Source organism: Elephantulus edwardii, unplaced genomic scaffold, assembly GCF_000299155.1.
Source record: "Elephantulus edwardii isolate Elephantulus edwardi_28Jun2011 unplaced genomic scaffold, EleEdw1.0 scaffold00154, whole genome shotgun sequence".
In the NCBI taxonomy this organism is placed as follows: domain Eukaryota; kingdom Metazoa; phylum Chordata; class Mammalia; order Macroscelidea; family Macroscelididae; genus Elephantulus; species Elephantulus edwardii.
The window spans coordinates 7,323,964-7,343,324 of NW_006399904.1; the positions used below are offsets into that span (position 1 = coordinate 7,323,964).

At 35.7% G+C, this 19,361-nt stretch overlaps 1 protein-coding gene across 1 annotated transcript in view; it reads left to right on the top strand.

Annotated features, from left to right (window-relative positions):
• AGPAT5 (1-acylglycerol-3-phosphate O-acyltransferase 5) overlaps window positions 1-19,361 on the top strand; it is an 85,814-nt gene that overhangs the window by 41,190 nt on the left and 25,263 nt on the right. The window contains exons 4-5 of the mRNA XM_006895021.1: window positions 4,559-4,648; window positions 6,962-7,052. Of these exons, the coding sequence (XP_006895083.1) occupies window positions 4,559-4,648; window positions 6,962-7,052 (181 nt within the window). The remainder of the gene's footprint in view (window positions 1-4,558; window positions 4,649-6,961; window positions 7,053-19,361) is intronic.

Genomic DNA, 19,361 nt, shown 5'->3' on the forward strand with positions numbered 1-19,361 from the left:
GCTATGAGTCGGAAACCACTCGACGGCACATAACAACAACAAGAACAGTATCCTTTCTTTTTCTTCTGACCTTTTCAACCTAAAGAAAAGAATTGGGAATGATTTTGTTGATGTTATAGAATAACTATTTGAAGATTGGATCTGAACCCTCTCCTATCTACTAAGATTATGCTTTGTTTTTATAATTATCCCTAACAGCTCTCATGATTTCATTTAAGAGTTAAATGAGAACTTTTTCTGATAACTAAGATATCAAATAATTTTGAAGCTTTTAGTCTATGCATTATTCTAACTTAAGAACAAATTAGGCATTTTATAGTTAATTTTTTTTTTAAATTAAAAACAAAGAAGTTTTTTATTAGAGAAAGCAACTTGCAAATTGAAGTGCTCGGGGATGAGATGAGACAACAGCATTCCCCTTATGAGAGGCCATGCAGTGATTAAATGTTAAAATATCAGGAAATAACATTAAAACAAATTCTGACTAGCCAAAGTACTTTCAATTGGCTGTCTTTGGTAAATTACTGTGACGTGCCCAGACAGGGTCCCAGGTTCTTCATGAAAATACTTCTGTGCATGTTAATCTGCTTTCTACTGCAATCCTTCTTAGGGCAAGCTACTCCTCCCAGGACTTGTCTTATGGGGAAGAGACTTCAAAGATCAGACTGAGAGCTGTACTTAGAGTAAATTATTACTTACTTTTATTGGTCTTTTAGGCATAACATTATTGATCAAATGCTCAACAAGCATCAGAGAAGACATATAAAGAGTTCACATGGAGTTTGAATTTAAGTTGAGAGTCAGAATGGATTAAGAGCTGTAGTAGACCAGCATTTCACGACTAAGTCGTTGTAGACATTAGATTCTTATACATTCCTTTCTCTTGATCATGGATTTATTTAAAATCCTTTGGTCACACATAGGTTGGTGTGCTTGCTTCTACAGAATTAATTGATGGCTGCCTGTTTTAGGACACACTTTTTAGAGTCAGGCACTACTCTTTTTTTTTAAGTAGTTAAGTACCATCTGGTTACTTTCCCCCCCCCCCCCCAATGTAGTATCCAGTCTTCAGTGTTGTCCCCAAGGGACTAAGTGTGGATTTGGGCCAAGGGAAAAGGACTATTTACCTATGGTTGGGCTACAAATCTTAAATTGGAAGCCCAAGTCCACCTGTAGAATAAATATATCTTGTCTGCATTTCTGACCTGCTTTATGAACAACATATTAACTTTTTAAGAAGTCGCATTAGAAGTACCCTTCAGTATAATTTCAGTAATGACAATCGTTCAGTCAATTCAGATCTAATCCAAGAATCTATTCCTTTGGGTAACCCATTTAAGACAATCAAGGAAAGGAGATCTCACTTTTGGGAAGTATGTAGGTCATGCAGTCATTTGACAGATTTCATTAGTGTCTGTTCTACTGTGCTATATAGTTGTTAATCTAAGTTCAACAGAAAGTATTAACAGGCACAAACTCCACATTGTACTCAGTATTTTTCCCAGGAGAAAACTTCCTCCTCTTCTTTGTTCATCTTACAGCACTCATTTGTCACTTCTACATAGCAAGGGTTGTGTGTCTCTGAGACAATTTGATTAGAAGCATTAGGTATTTTTCACAACACTGTCTTAAAGACCAATTTAAATAAGTACTGATTTACTCTAAATCCAGGTCTCAGTTTGATGTTTAGAGTCTGTTGCCCATAACAGACTGAATAGTTTAAAAGAACACATCACCAAAAGCAAAAAGGTCTTCCTGGTTGTTCTGGACTATTACACAATAGTTTTTCTAAGCCTCAAGGTCGAACATGATATCCAGAGGTGTGGCCTGTGTATGCTACCCCAATTTCCATAAAACCCAGAAATCTGGTATCAGATGGTGGTTGTTACTGTTATAGGCCACAAGTCTGAAGTAATCTTCAAAACTGTGCACCTAAGGGTTTTGTACCAAGAAAACAAACTATGAGACATTTGTTAATAAGTAGCTTCACATAATAAGATGGCTTTCACATGCCTTACTTGCAGTATCATTTTGTAAAATTTTAGACTGTGTATTAATAAAAACATTTATCTCTTTTTGCTTTCTTCATATGTAATGTGCTTATCTCATCTTTGGTCCTTAGAGTTCATTGCCTCAAATCTATTCTTGAGGTGATCACTAAATTCAGGAAAAAATGATCAAGGTAGCACTTTAACTCTCATGGACTTGTTTTAATTTTCCTTGATCGTCTGTTATACATTTAGCCTATGGATTACAAATTTTTGGATTACTAACTGATGTTAGTACGTTTCTCTCATCTCTTTTCACATACATGGCTGATTTGAACCCTGTATATATTCCATCTCGTGAGATCTATGTGTGTGGTCACCATTTTTGTTGTTGAATAATGTATTTCCCCAAGGTAGATTATCAGTCTTGGCAAATTGTTTCGTTTGATCGCCATTGTCATTTCTGTTACCAATTCCATGCTTTCCATTTGTTAATTAATCCCTTGTGTCTAAGTTTTTCTTCATAATCATCTTCACTTCTTTGTCCATTTTCTTTTACAGTATACCGTATTCATAAGGCAAAATCAAACTGAGCTCATCAATTTATTTTACAGATGAACTCTAATTGATAACTCCATTGCCATTGAATTGATTCTGATACATAATCCTGTCAGGTGTCTGAGTGTGTAAGTCTTTCTCCTGTGGCATATAGTTTGTGCACTTGAACTGCTGACGTTTTAGTAACCAGTCCAACATTCAAACAAACTACACCACCACAGGTCCTGTGAATTAGCACACAGAGTGATACAAATAATATGCTGATTTCATGCATCATTTTAATCAAATGTACATAAGAAGTTTGACATTAACTCAGATTTTTAATTAGAATACTTTTTGAATAGAAATCTCATTTTTGGTGAAAATACAGCAAAAACATGCATGATTTTAATAGTTCCTATATGTATAATTCAATTACATTGATTACATTCTTAAAAATTGTGCAACCATTTTATGCTTTTCTAAATTATTTTACCACTATGAAGACCGTCTCCCTGCCTTAGTCAAAGCTGTTCATTCATCCTTATTGAGTTGCTTTTGTAAGCTTGACCTCATATAGATAATTCCATAAAAGGGCTGTTCTCAAGGCAGATATTCTCTACTTATGCTAAGCTGTTGTTTAATTTAAAGATGACTTTAAGGGATATTTTCAGCTTTAGGTTTGATAATCATCTCGAGCTAGTAGTTTCAGGGGGAGTCTTTTAGTCTCAGTGGCTCCAGAAAGTCTGAATTCCATGAGAATCAGAGCTTCTGTTCTGTATTTTAATCTCTTGACCAGGCTGCTTTTGTAGCATCAAATTGTTCTTTCATCAGAATGTTCAGGTAGCTAGGCACTATCATATTCCTTAGTCTTCATGGAGGCAAGTAGACACTAGTACAGCGCTTTCTTTAATTCTCCTGTTTCCTCTGCTGCTCTAGGATCATAGATGTTGTTATGTGCCTTTAGTTGGAAGGTCATAGCTGACCTTTAGAGGGTTTTCAGAGACTAAAATGTACAGAAAAAGTTTGTTCATCTTTCTACCTCAGAGCAGCTGGTGAATTTGAACCTTTGAATTGCCAGCATGACCCCTTACCACTAAGCTACCAGAGCTCCCTCTAGGAGAATAGAGACTAAATAAAATATGTTCTTTGTGCTTTATTTTTTAGATCGATTTTACATTTACTGAAAATTTTCTAAGCAAGTACAGAAATCCCATATGCACCTTCTTAGGCATGTGCATAGTTTATTCTGTTATTAGTATCTTGTGTTAATTTAGTACATTTGTTACCACTGATGAATCTGTATTGATACAATATTACTATTATCTGAAGTCTTTAGTCCTTAGTTTGTATTAAGAGTCGCCTTTTGTCTTGTACCTGTCTATACATTTTGAAAATGGGTCATACCAGAACATAGTAGTGTAGAATGCCCTGTGTGCCACCAATTTCATCTTTCCCTCATTTTACAGTAAAAAAGTACCACATAAATGTTTATAGCTGGATTAAAATTTTAAATCCCTATAGGGTATGCTGTTGTTGAGTATTGTAGAGTCGGAACCGACCCATATCTGACCTTCCGGAGGGTTTTCAGAGGCAGTTAATTGCTCAGAAGAAGAGTGCCCATCCTTTTCCCACCTACAGATTATATTGATATTTTTAAGGGACACATGGAAGTGATTCTGTAATGCCCGTGCAATACTGTGAGTTAAAAGCTATCCAATTGTTTAAACTTTTTATTTTTAAAAAAGGATTTTTCAAAGAAGTTTTTTAGCCGTAAAACTAAATATTATTACTACACAGAATATGAAAGCACGTGTATTTTTCAGTACAATGTAGCAATGCTATTTTATTTAAATGTTGAAACAGTAGTTTTCCTTATATAATATTTTAATGTACTAAATATTGTTTAAATTGAAAATGTAGTTTTAATCTTTACTCTTTCTCAGTAAAATTGCCTTTTTTTTTTAAGATTGCAGTCATTGAGTATTTAATGTTTTTTCCCCCTTTATTTTTGTTTATTTTTAATGTGGCAGCATGGAGGAATCTATGTAAAAAGAAGTGCCAAATTTAATGAAAAAGAAATGAGAAACAAACTTCAGAAACAAGTGAACGCAGGAACTCCAGTAAGATGATGCTTCATTTTTATGATTATCCCTATCAACTCTCATTCTTTTTCATTTGACAATCAATTTAAGGTTTAAGATTGTTTTGAAAGAACATTATATTGTGTATGATAAATAATTCACAGCTTTGTTTTGGCAACAGTATCCCTCTAAATATAGGGAAATCTGCTGCAGTGATTTGATCCTCTCTGGTGGTCATCAATAGTGACATTAAAGAGGAGTAAAAAGAACATTTGGTGTCTTAGAGTCCATAAATAGAAAATAGAACTGTACTTGTAATCTGACACTTAGGCTACTTTAGGAGCTCATCTGCCTTAACTCCTCTTATTCTATAGTATCAGATTTAGATTTAAAAAGAACTTTTTTCTGTCACTATAAATTTGTATTTCTTATAGATATTTGAGCTATTTCAAGGACAAAAATTAAGAATATTTATAAACAAATAATCTTTAAATATAAATATTATTTTATTAAATTTAGTTTTTAAAAACCCCCAGAACCTGAATTTTCTACTTTAAAACACTAGTTGTTGCAAAATTCCTTTTTTCCAATGACTCCCTCCTAGGACAAGCTTTTCTAGTCTGAAAGTTTCTTCATACGTCCAGGTACATTTTCTTTCTGATCTTTCCTTTTATGTCCTTGGTGCCTGTGTTTCCTCCTGTCTTCCTTCTCCTCCAATCCTTTTCTTTTCTCTCCTTGCTTTCTTTTTCCTGCCTCCTTGCTCAGGCTGCAACCAGAGGTAATATAAAAAGAAAAATTTCCCACAATAAGCGGGTAAATTGCTCTAGCATTTTTAATTTTTATTAATATTTTAAGCTTTTGCATTATGAAATTGCATCCTGTTTAAGGATGAACTGGAGTAGAATGCAATGAAATAAATGATGTCATTTATTCTGTTACAGTTTATCTTTGAGGACAAAACATGATGTTTGAATGGGTCTTTTGAGTTTCAAATGAGTTGAGAAAATTGAACAGAATTGGGTGATTGTTCACATATAGATCTCCATAAGGTACATTAGAAAATGTGTATCCACTTTCTTTTAAATATTTTTAAAACTCATTAGTTTACACATTTAAAGAATTCTGTTCTAGCTATCTAGCTGCCTTTCAACTACTGTTACTATTAACTACTAGTGCATTTATTTTCTGTTCTTTGGAGGCAATGCAAATGCATATATTAAAAATAAAATCTTAATTTATTTTGCATAAATTAACTCTACTGGTCTAGTCTATAGGGCATTGTGTTGCTCACCAAAAAGTTGCACATCTCTTATGATTTGAATTCACCAGCTGCTCCAGTTATCAGGTTTTGGGGGTTTTTTTGCAAGTGGAGAACCAGTTTGCCCAGCATGGTCTATTGATATTTCTTTGCACATTGAATGCATGTGGTACACTTTCTTGAAAATCCATTGCGCCGTGTGTCTGGATCACTGATTTTACTATTTCTATTTTTACTTTTTCAAACAGATAAATTTAATTGCTTAATTACTTCACTACCTATTAAATAACTATCTTGATATTCCTTTTTGTTTGTGTTCTTTCAATTATGTACTGAATATGAAATTGAATATATATATTTTGAATTGTATATACTGAAATATGACAACATATATGCTGTCATCTGAAATACATGTAGAGGACTCTAAAATAGGAGTACTCTATTAATCTTGAAATAAAAATACTATCTTTGATATTATAGAAATCTAGATATCTACAATGTGGCTTTCCTCAAATAGGATTATTTTTATTTCTTTTTGACATTGGTTAATGTAATTAGTTAATTACAGTGTCCCATCAACCCGTCATTGTGAGTGCCTAATATTCTTATTTAAAGATTTTTATTTCTGAAATTTGTACCTCTTAAAAATTTCCCAGGTTCTTAGAAGGGGAAAAAAATGAATTCATTAAGACTTTGTACAAGTAATTTATTTCATGGACAAACTTTTAATTTTAATAATTAAAAATGGTTTAAATTAAGACTAACAAAAAATTTTTAATTGTTTAATATTAGCATGTTATTAGAAAAGTTGTTAAATTCTTTTTTTTTTGTTTTTTTTTTTAGTTGTTAAATTCTTAATGACTGACTTTTCTGTGACCATAGAACTTTTCTTAAAAAAATAGGTATAATCCATGCTATACTAAGACTTAACTAAACTTTTGTCTTTTATTTGTGCTTATTATAAAAGTAATATTAAGTTAATATATTTTTACCACTGTAAGAGATTATCTTTTAGCCTTAATAGTGAGCATTTTTAAAGTAACTACAAAACAAAATACACATACCCCAAACTCAAATTTTCTTTATGCCTACAGATGTTTCTTGTAATTTTTCCAGAGGGAACAAGGTATAATCCAGAACTAAAAAAAGTCATTTCAGCCAGCCAAACATTTGCTGCTAAAGAAGGCAAGTAAAATTTTTACTATGTTTGAAAAAAAAAATTTTATAAAAATAGTGGTTCTGTAGAAAATAAGTAATGTTTTGCAGCAGATTCTTTGAATATATGTATTCATTAACTCTTGGGAAATTAACTTGGTTTTTGTTTGTTCATTTATATCTTGTGTATCTGAGAGATTAGATGGATTCAAATGGCGATATATGTTCATGGGCCTTGGTTCAGAAAAATCCGTCATATCTATGTGATTTTGATCTTCTGTACAAGGTTTCAATCTGTTGTTCATACAGTCACTGCGAGTCTAAGTTGACTGGATGGTTTACATGATTATGTGGATGGGATACTTTTCTACACTGTGGATTATGTGTTTTATAAAGAGTTTCTATTCTGTTTATCCATAAACCTACATATGAATCTTAACTCTGATATTTATTACTTATTTGATTGCAAGTTACCCTGTCTTACCAAGCTTCAGTTTCCTCATTTTTGTGTATAGGTACATAATGTACACACACCATTGAAGTAGGAGTGTTGTATATTTACGTGATGGGTATACCTCAGCATATATAAGGATTAAATTTGAAGAAGGTGAAATTCTGTTTGTTTTGATGAGTTTATGTTTTTATTCAGATTTCCCCCCACACTTTCCTTTATTGACATTATGTTTTATACAGTCATTCCCATACATTGTGTTTTATAAAATTAATCACTATTGGACTATGCCCATTATTACCCCATCTTTTCAGCTCTCCCCCAGATCTTTCCCATTTCCTTTACCCTCTCCCTCTACCCACCAAATTGTGCAACCCTGTGGTATCTCCCCTACCCATTCTCACCACTCTGCTCCCATCCCTTACCACCTGGGACTTACATTACACACTTTCCTAGTTATCCTCCTATTTTTACAACAATCATGCAGTATTTGTTCTTATGAGACTAAGTTCGTTCATTCAGCAGAATACTCTCCAGTATCTCTCAAGTTATGTAGTATTTTTCAAAATTGTTGCTCCTGAGTGCTCCATAGTACTCCATTGTGTCAATGTACCACAATTTCCCAATCTGTTCTGTTGCAGTTGGATATTTGGGCTGTTTTCATGTTCTTGTGATGGTTTGAACCCTGCTGTGAACATGGGTGTACAGTTCTCCTTTTTGTCTCAATTATAATTTCCTTGGAGTATAATTCTATAGTAGAATAGCTGGGCCATGTGGAGTTTTTGTGTTCACCTTTTTTTAGGAAGTGTCAAACTTCCTTTCAGAGGATTGTACCATTTTACAATCCCACCAACAGTGTAGGAAAGTTCCAATCTCTTCACTTCCTCCCCAACCTTCATTACTTGCTGTCCTTCTAGACTTTGCTATTGCTACTGGGGTGAGATGGTATCTCATTGTGGTTTTTGATTTGCATCTCTCTTACTGCCAGTGATTTGGAGCATTTCCCCATGTGTCTCTTGGCCATCTGAATGTCTTCCTCTGTGAAAAGTCTTTCCATGGATTTTGACCCTTTTGTAATTGAGTTATCAGTCTTCTTGTGGAGGCCCTGTATTATTCTATGATCATTTGTTATGAGATCCTTGTCTGAGATGGTATAGCCAAATGTTTTTTCAAAGTTGGTGGAGTTTCTTTTCATCCTATTGAAAAAAGTTGATACACAATAGGGACTTAATATTTAGAAGGTTCCGTTCATCAATTTTATCTCCTAGTTGTGTATTTCTAATTGTATTTGTCAGCCTTTTTATGTCATAGACTAGGCTTTTTAAGCTTGGTTCCAGTTTGTCTTGATGAACTTTATGGATTTGGGCTTTACTCCCAGGTCTGTGATCCACCTTGGTTGATTTTTGTGTATGGTGTGAGATGTAGATCCTGTTTCAGCTTTCTGCAAGTAGCAGTCCAATTTTGTCAGCACCGTTTGTTGAAGATGTTATCATTTCCCATTTGATAGGATTTGTTTCCTTGTCAGGTATCCATTGGCCATAGATATATGGGTCCATTTCTGGGTTCTCAATTCTGTCCCGTTGTTCTATATGCCTGTCATCGTGAAAATGAATTCTTGTTAGAGAATATTGCAGAGTTGTCTCATAGTATATGGTTGTTTAAGTGTCGTTACGTGCTATCGAGTTGACTGTGACTCACAGCAACCCTATAAACAACAGGTGAGAACCTTGCCCTATCCTGCTCCATCGTCATGTTCTCCTGCTTGAACTCATGTGTGAATCCGTTGTTACAGTCACTGATTCTGTCTGTCCCTTGGAAGGTCACCTTTTTCACTGACCCTCCATCTTTCCCTGCATGATATCTTTTTCCAAGGACGGGCATCTCCTGATACATGCCCAAAATAATAGAAAATTTCACCATCTTTGCCTCTAAGGAGCAGCATAGTTGCTCTTGTTCCAAGACGGTTATTCTTTAGCAGACTATGATTTATCCAGTACTCCTTGCCAACACCACAGTGCAAAAGCACTGATTCTTCTTCAGTCATTTTGATTCATTGTCCAAATTTCAGATGTCCAGTGTTGTACAAATTTGGCTCATAGTACTTGGAAACTATTGATGTCTCTTATAGTGTAAATACTCTTTGTGTATTATCCATGGTTTAGAAATTGGATAACTGCTACACCCATAAATTTTAAAATGTAACCAAATTAAGAAATAATAGGAAACAGAGACTATGCTATGTTATTAAAGATATTATTGAAGACTGAGTGTGAATTAGTTTTTCATTTCCAAGCGTTCACCAGCAAGTTCCCATAGAGAAAATGCCTTCCTCATGACATTATGCCTGGTCTATGTTTGTGCTAATAGAAGTTTTTTTGCAATAATAGCAACATTCTGTATCTATTCTGTTCACCCATGTATAACAATTGAGTGTTGAAAATATGCCTTAAAAAAAAAAAAGAAAATATGCCTTGTGCATGAGAAGAAATGAACTTTTAACTTTAATTATTTAAGTACCCATGTGGCTAAAAGGTAGGTATGTGGGCAGCACAAGTCTGTGTGATACAGAGAAGATTAGGTAAAATTCATATAGTTACATATGAGAGAAGGTATATCAGACTTAAATTATTTGGAACAAGACATTTTTGAAATGCTAATTTTCCTTTTAATCATTTTATATGCTTACTTTCTACTAAGAAATTGGAATCTAAAGTATATTAATCTGCTTTCAAAGACTATAAAAATATTTTGGTGTTTTGGGGTTTTTTTTTTAAACATTGTAGCTAGCAGAATGACCTAGTTAGACTTTTTGAACCCTACTAATAGAAACAAGAAGTCTGTGATATATATAAAATAGAAAACTGAATACCTAAAAAGAAATATCTTCTAGTTTTAAAACTCTAAGGGTTGCAGGATTTTTGCATTCATAGTGTGAATAACATTTGCTGTTACAAAGGTCTGCAAGTCTTAAAAACACAAAAATATAGGGGATAAGCTAATGAAAGAAGCTTTCCTTTGTGTACTTGAGAAAATGGGAATAATTTTATGTCTAAAACATATAAAATTCACACTTGCAGTGTTGTTGTTGTTAGGTGTCGTCAAGTTGAGACAGGTCATAGTAACCCTATGAACAAAAGATCTGAACCCTATTCTATCCTATATCATCCTCACACTTCCTGATGCACAAGAGTCTGTTGCAGCAGTCACTGTGTCAGTCCACCTGGTTGAGGGTCTTCCTATCCTTCGCCAGCTCTTCACCCTTCCCAGTATCATATGCTTCTCCATGGAATAATGCCTCCTAGTAACATGCCCAAAGTATGTGAGGTGAGGCTTCCTCATTCTTACCTCCAAAGAGCACTCTGGCTGCACCCTCTCCAAGACATACTTGTTTTTCTTTTTGCCATCCATGGGATGCTCAGTGCTCTTCTCCAGCATACAGCTCAAAGGCATCAGTTCTTCTGTCACCTTTAGTCACTGTCCAGCTCTCACATGCATAGCAAGTGACCAGAAAGGCCACGGCCTGAATCAGATGCACCCAAGTCCTCAAATTGACATCATATTTCTCAACAATTTGGAGAAGTCTTTATCTGCAGACTTTCCCAGTGCAAGATGTCTACTGATACTCTGTTTTTACCCAGGGTGTTGTTAATTGTGGATCCACGTAAGATGAGATTGTTGACAGTTTTAGTTTTTTCCTCCATCCACCATGATGTTGCCTTTAGGTCTAGTGTTAAGAATCTTTATTTTCTTGACATTGAGATGCAATCCATATTGAAGGCTGTACTCCTTGATCTTCTGCAACAAGTGCATCAAATCCTCTTCACTTTCAGCAAGCAAAGTTTTGTCACCTGCATAATGCAGGTTGTTAATGAATCTCCCTCCCTCCACTCCTGAAGACACATTCCTCTTCATAGAGTCCAGCTTCTTGAATAATTTGTGCAGCATGTTGTTGAGTTGCTTGCAACGCATAGTGACCCTATGTACAACAGCTCTGAGCCCTGCTCTATCCTGAGCCAATCTTAGTGTCTCTGACACACATACTTTCAATTAATCCAGTCACTGAATTGGTCCATCTCATCAAGGGTCTTCTCTTGCACTGTCCCTCCACCTTCCCAAACATCATGTCTCTCTCCAAGGTCTGGTCACTCCTTGAAACATGCCCACGAGATGTTAGACAGAGCTTCAGAATTCTTGCTTCCAAGGAACAGCCTGGTTTCACCCCCTCCAGGACAAAGCTGTGTTTGTTCTCTTAGCAATCTATGGTGTATTCAATACTTTTGTCCAGCAGCATAACTCAAAGGCTTTGATTCTTCTGTCTTCCTTAGTCATTATCCAGCTCTCTCATGCATGGCAAGTAATTACAAAGACCATGACTTGGATCAGGTGCACCATAGTCTCCAGACTTACATCGTTGCATTTCAGTACTCTAGAGAGGTCCCTGATAGCAGACTTTCCTAATGCAATTCAACTACAGATTGAATAAGTATGGAGAGAGAATACAACCCTGACACACTCCCTTCTTAATTTTAAACCCTTCCTGTGTTTGCACAACTTCCTGGCTTAGGTATAGGTTTTGTGTGACCACAATTAAGTGCCCTGGGATTGTTATTCTTAATGCTAGCTACAACTTGTTATAATGCACACAGTCAAATGCCTTTGTATCATCAATAAAGTATAGGTAGAGATTCTTCTGTTATTCTTTGCTTTCAGTCCGGATCCATTTCATCAGCAATGATGGGATGAGAATTTCTGGGATATATTCCCCTCCTTCTATTTCATATCTCTTTTTTTGTGGTTTCTTTTGTTTTATTGGTCCTGACTTTGTGCCCCAAATCTGACCTGCTGTAATAAAAAAGAGTATTCCCTCATTTGTGTTCTAGGGAGGAGGTCCTTTGCAATGGATTTTACTTTATCTGTCATGACAAGAAAAATGCTCAGAAATAAAGCCAATTGGTTTATTTTTCAGTCTTTGTCATACTACTTTTTATTTTATTTTGCTAAATGACTCAGTAAACCTCTCTTTACCTTGTTACAAATAACAAGATTCAATGGTTTCTCTTGCCAGGTTTTTGTTGGTTTTGTTTATTTTTTTCTACATTCATCACCTCAGGTTCTTCTGCACCACTTTTACACTTGAACCGATATTTTGAATGTCAACAAGGCAAATGTTAAAAATGAAGATAATTGACTAATGTAGTTCCAAGTTTGATGATAAAGATTCATTCTTACCCTTTTAATAGTGTGCGAGATAATGTATTAGTTTACTAGAGCTGCTATAATAGTAATTTTATGACATTTCATAGCTTCAAAATAGTGCAGATTTATCTTTTATGTTTTGGGATACTAGAAGTCTAAAATGTATCTCACTGGGCTAAAAGAGAAGTGTTGGCTATAGTCAGGTCCTTTTGGATGGCTCCAGGGGAAAATCCATTTTCTTGGGCAAAGCCCTGTGTTTGAGTCACTGCTCTACTTTGAATTGTCTTGAAGTTCTTCATATTTGAACAAGGAGTCCCTCATCTTTATTTTATGTTGCATTCTGCAAATGACACTGCCTGATTCCAACTCTTCTCCCTCTGGCTTCCTCTGAACCTGTTTTTTGGATTCATAGTGACCTTAATTACTTTGGTCCTTTTATAGTTTTCAAGGCCTTAATTCTCTCTTGACTCTACACCCAGTGCCCTACTTTCTACTTCCTTGTAATTCACATTGCCTTTGTTGCTTTACTTCTGACTTACCATTTTTTTAGCCAAAGGTTATCCTGTTTGCTGTCTCCCCTCACCGGCAATTGAGAACATCATAAAATCCTGTGCTTGTTAACTCTATAATGTACCATCTAATCTCCACTAAACCAATACTGCTGTGGTTAGCAATCCTCTCATTTTTCTCATTTTGACTATTTCATGTCATTCATGGATGTTTTCCCCTTCCATCCTAAGCTGCTTTATCTTGAAAAAGCTACTTTTTTTCTGTCAAGAGTGCATTCATTCAATATATTTCAGAAACCTTTTTCTTCTGTTCTCTTTTAATACTCTGACCCACTGGCATTACTATCGTGTCTATTCAGGTGATTCCAAAAATACTGATCTCTGGCTAACTTGTTGCCATTCTATACACTGTATTTCTACCCAATTCCATTAATTCAACTTTAAACTTGCCTAGTTTAAACTCAGGAAGCAATGATAAGGCGTTGCACTACTAACTCATCCTAAGGCAAATGAATGTTTGACTCTGCCAGCCGCTCTGTGGGAAAAAGATGAGCAATCTCCACTCATGTCATTTACAGCCCCTGAAAACCCCCGGGAGAGTCAGCCATGAGGTGGTTCTGACTCAGCAGCAATGAGATGGGTTTGGGGTGGGGGTTATTTTCTGTTGTTGTTTTAGTTTAAACTCATGTTCTTTCTTTTCCATTACCTGCCACCCGTTCTCCGCAGTCTTTGCATATTACGTATGTGTGCGTGCACAAACACAGTCCTCCCTTGGCTCTTCTTTCCAATAATTCTTCTTGACTATGATACCACCTTAACCCTGTCTCATAAGAACAAAAGCCTGATTGTTTTTCTTTCTCCCTTCTTTATTACCTTATTGTAATTAGTTGCGGATTCAGAACACTATATGGTTTTTAAAATCACCTATCTGTACTTTCTCTCTTCAAATGTAAGCACTTAGCCCTAACTCAGATTTTATTGTCTATAACATTATGTTCTAAACTACTTCTGAAACCTAAGATATTTTTCTTAGCATTGAGAGTGTGCCTCTACATTGTCCTGAAATCTCTAGATGCCCACAGATTAGTAAAACTGCGTCAAGCTCATTTATTTTCAACTTCTAGCATCTGACCCTAGTGCATGTTGCATGTGTTAAAAAGAATGTCTGACTACCAGGCCCTTAATTTTGTTCCTTTTTTTTTCTTTCCTTACCCATTTATGCTAGATGCCACCATCTTCCCTTTTCTGCAGTATCCTCTTTTATCTGAGGCCTTTACCAATCACATATATGTGATTAAAAAAATAACTGTAGCTTTAATATTTTCTATTTTGAGATGTATCATTTCTTAGAAATTTTACTGTGACATACTATATTTATTTGTGCTTATTATTATTATAACAATCTCTAGCCTACATGTTTTATGGTTTTGGAGTAGTATTTTGTTTGTTAATAGTTGTTGCTTAGAAAAAGTAAATTAGGCTATTACTTTATAATTTCAGTAGGTTACTTCTTTTCTTTAAGGCTCAGTTACATGATATATGAAGATTTAATGAGACAATATATAATAAGTACATTGCATACTAAATTTTATGTATAAATCTAAAATTTCCCAATTGAACTATGAAGTTATTCCTATCTACTGTGATTATAATTTCTAAAATGAATTTAGTTCTGTATTTCTAAACATAATACAGAAAAATCTCAGTTATAACATCACAATAAATGACTTATAGGATCCTGAGAACTGGACCAATAGGCAACATCATTGTAGATGGAGAAAAGACTAAAATTGTCAATAATTTCCTTTTACTTAAATCCACAATCAACACCCAATTTCAAGGACCTCTTAAGAGTAAGGAAATTACAGCCACTGCTGCTTGCTTGTTGTAAGCTCAGAAGCTGTCAGCAAGGCCTGGTGGAAGTCAAAGGCTATGGCACACATAGGTGGAAGATGCTTTCTTCCTTACTGATGCTTGCTGAATCAAACACACTTTAATCCTCAAGCTAATATCATTGCTCCTCACTAATTTGGAGAGGGCCTTGACTGTAGACATTCCCAACACAATTATCTCCTGATCTCTTGAGTGCATGAACTATGTGTATTGATTGTAGAGCCAAGTAAGATGAAGTCAATGATAGTTTAAATCTTTTCTCCATCTGTATGATATTTCCTACTGGTCTATTGGCGAAGATTTTCTTTCTTGACATTGAGATGCAGTCCATATTGATAGCTGCTGAGATGTTTGATCTTTTGCAGCAAAAGTTTCAGGTTATTCTTACTTTCAGAAACCAAGGTTGTATTATTTACATAATGCAGGTAATTGATGAGTCTCCTCCAATCCTGATGCCACATTCTCCTTAATAGAGTCCAGCTTCTAGTATAATGTGCTCTGCACACAGATTGAATGTTTTTATGCCATTGAGTCAAGTATAACACAGCAACCTTATGAAAAACAGATCTGAACAACTTGGCCTATTCTATGCCAGCCTCACAATCTCAGACACACTCAAACCCATCGCCGTAGTCACTGTGTCAGCCCACCTGGTTGATGGTATTTCTCTCTTTTCACCATTCCCTGACCTTTCCAAGCATGATGTCTGTCTCCAAAGAATAGCCTTTCCTAGCAACTTGACATTCAGTACTCTCCTCCAGCACCACAGTTCAAGGCATCAATTTTTTGTCTGCCATTCTTATTCATTGTCCTGCCCTCTACTGCGTAGCAAGTGCTTGAAAAGACCATAGTCTGAGTCCTACTATAAACCCAGGAGCTGTCAGCAAGGCCTGGTGGAAGTCGAAGGGCCTGCGCTCCTACTTGAATGAAGATAGCAGAGACAAGGAGAAGATGGCCTCCTTGCCGCTGCTTGTTTGGTGTAAACCCAGGAGGTTTAATTGTGCTCAGGTGAAACCTGTGTGTAGCCAAGAAGCTGTGCAAATAGAGCAAGGAAATAGAGCATGGTTTAAAAATTAAGAAAAGCGTGTGTTAGGGTTGCATATTTGAGACTTCTTGGTTATTTGGCTTTCTTTATTGAAGTTATAATTGACATTATGAAATTGGTTTTTATAATTATGGCACAAAGTTTAAGGACAGGAATTGCTTCATCACTCTTAAGAATCAGACTGGTCAGAGATTATAAAATATAAAGGATGTGCTGCATATACCAGTTTATGACTCTAATTTATAGCTGTGGTATAATTTCTAAATCAATGTAGAAGGGCCAAAGACTTCTTTCCATGGTGAATACACACACACACACACACACACACACACACACAGATACTGGTACAGAAAGAATTTTTTTTCTTTCCTAATCTCATATATTCACACCTCAGTCCACCTTTTGAGCTTTTAGAATTTTTCAATATATTTGGTTTGGTGGAGTGTTTTTTCCCCCCTTAAAATATTTTGTTCTCTGAGTATCTGTGCTGCCAGTTTCTGGGTTTTTGTTTTGTTTTGTTTTGTTGATTTGCTTGTTTTTGCATCCCTTATTGCTTGCTTCTTTTGAAGAGCTAAGATAAAAGAACATAAATATTTAGGATATGAGTTTTCTATCAAGAATTTGTTTAGGGCAACCTTGACACTGCTTAGAGGCAAGAAGGATGAAACATACTTTGGGCTTGTTGTTAGGGATGGCTAGTTGTAGGGGAAAAGGTACCATACCTAAATGTGGCAGGTCAGTGAAAGAGAGGAAGATCTTCAAAAGGGGAGAGGGACACAATGACTATAACAATGAACTCCTATATATCAGAGAGGATGAGGATGACACAGGATAGAGCAAAGTTCAGGTAAATACACCTGATTCTAATACATTCCTCAAAAAAATTTTTGTTTCATTTTGCTCGCATATTGGTGGTGGCTGTTTCTTATTTATTTGTGAACAAATCTAATTTTTAAAAAATCTTCATTGTCAAAACAACTATGAGATATCATCTCACCCCAGTTCGAATAGCAAAATTTAACAGAACAGTAAGCAACAAATGCTGGCGAGGCTGTGGAGAAACTGGAACCCTTATTCACAGTTGGTGGGAATGTAAAATGGTGCAACCACTGTGGAAGGTGGTACGGCGCTTTCTCAAAATGTTGCAAATAGAGATAGCATTTGACCCAGCAATTCCACTACTGGGAATATATCCCAAAGAGACCATAACTGACATCCAAGCAGATATATGCACACACATGTTTATCGCAGCTCTGTTCACAATACCAAGGAGTTGGAAACAACCCAGGTGCCCATCAACAAACGAATGGATAGAGAAGCTGTGGTATATTCACACAATGGAATACTATGCTACATTGAAAAACAAGGAACTCATACAATATTATTCAAAATGGGTGACCCTGGAGGACATTATGCTGAGTGGAATATCTCAGTCGCAAAAGGACAAATATTGCATGGTGCCACTGTTGTAAAATGGGACTGATATCAGGGTTGGGGTAAGACTGAGAAAAACTGGATAAATTGTGTATACTGCACTGAAACAGATGAGGGACTGAATAATTTAAAAGCAGTGTATGATAGGGTATTATGGTTATCCCAAGAGTCGACAATTAAGGTTGCCCAGTGGAATGTACTTGGGGCTGTGGGAGGGGGGTGGGGGGGATTGTGTCCCAGGGAGGGAGTGTTTCTTTTACTTTTGAAAGAGAGGAGCGAACTGGGGGGGCGGGGAGAGAAGTGCAGCAATGAATGAATGGAAATCCAAAATCTCTGTAAATGCTCATTAAAATTATTTAAAAAAAATTAAAAAATCTTCATTGTAACTTTCATTTTTTAAAATACTACTTTGTTCTTCTTATTAACTTACTTAGATTTTAGTCATTGATTATTCTTAACTGAACACCACAGAATGATTCTGTGAATCTCTGGACTTTAAGAAGGTTGGAGGAGTTCCAGTAGCAAAGAAGGAAGCGTTAGCTAATTAAGTTGACAAATAAATGTTTCCTAGCCTGGTATACTGTTCAGTTTTTATTATAAGTTTATGCATAAATTAAACTACTTCTGCCCTGGGGACTTAAGTCAGATATGTGTTTGTGGGAATCTTTTTCTTTCCCACACCAACCCTGCATTTTAAAAATTCTTCAGCAGAGGGATTGCACCATACTATAGCTGCTCTTCTTTATGCTGCTCATTTTCCCTAGAGATAGGCAGTAGCAAACCCGAATGAGTTTTTTTTCAAGTCTGTTTTTGTGTCACTTTTTCTAGAGAGCTACTCTTCTTAGTGTCTCAATTAATAATCAAAGGCAAAGAAGTTAATGGGAAACTCAAAGGGGAGACTTACAAATTTTAGCACTAATAAATAAGTGATTAGTTATTTTGTATTATAATAGTAACTTAAAGAAACTGTTATACTGGATATACTCAGGAGAATTAAAATTATATGTTCATATGAAAACTCAAACTTGTAAGAAAAAAACCTAGCCTTCAATATAGATTACATCTCAGTATTATGAAACAGAAATCCTTACCACTGAACCAATTAGACAATGTCATGCTAGATAAAGGAAGGATTGAATTATAGGAGATGTATTGCATTGAGTAATTCTGCTGTCAAGCTCTTCTCTTAAAATACTGAGGAGCAGTGATGTAAGTTCAAAGACTTAAGAAGATTCAGGCCATGGTCTTTTCAATCACTTGCTGCATACCTGAGAGCTGGCCAGTAAATAAGGATAACAGAAGAAGAATCGAGGCCTTTGAGTTGTGATGTTGGAGAAGAGTACTGAAAATCGTATGAATTGCCAAAAGAACAGGTACATCTTGGAAAAAGTGTGGCCAGGGTGCTCCTTGGAGACCAGGATGGTGAAACTTCACCTCATACTTTGGATATATTGCTAGAAGCTCTTCCTTGGAGAGAGACATCATGGTTAAAAAGATAAGAGTCCGCAAAAGACAGGAATATCCTCAGTGCGATGAATTACTACAAGGTCTGCCACAGTGAGCTCATATGTGTCAGAGGTGATGAGGATTGGCATAGGATGGAACAGGGTTCAAGTCTGGTGTTCATAGGGTTGCTATGAGACGAATTTGACTATGCAGCACCTAACAACAACAACATGAGGCAAAACCAACCTGATGGCAGGAGTTTGGGTGATAAGTCATAGAACTTTGTGAAAGCATATTTTTCCATGGCTTCCAACAGTGTTTTGTCCATATGCCTAACAAATGTTGTTGTTGTTGTTGTTGTCGTT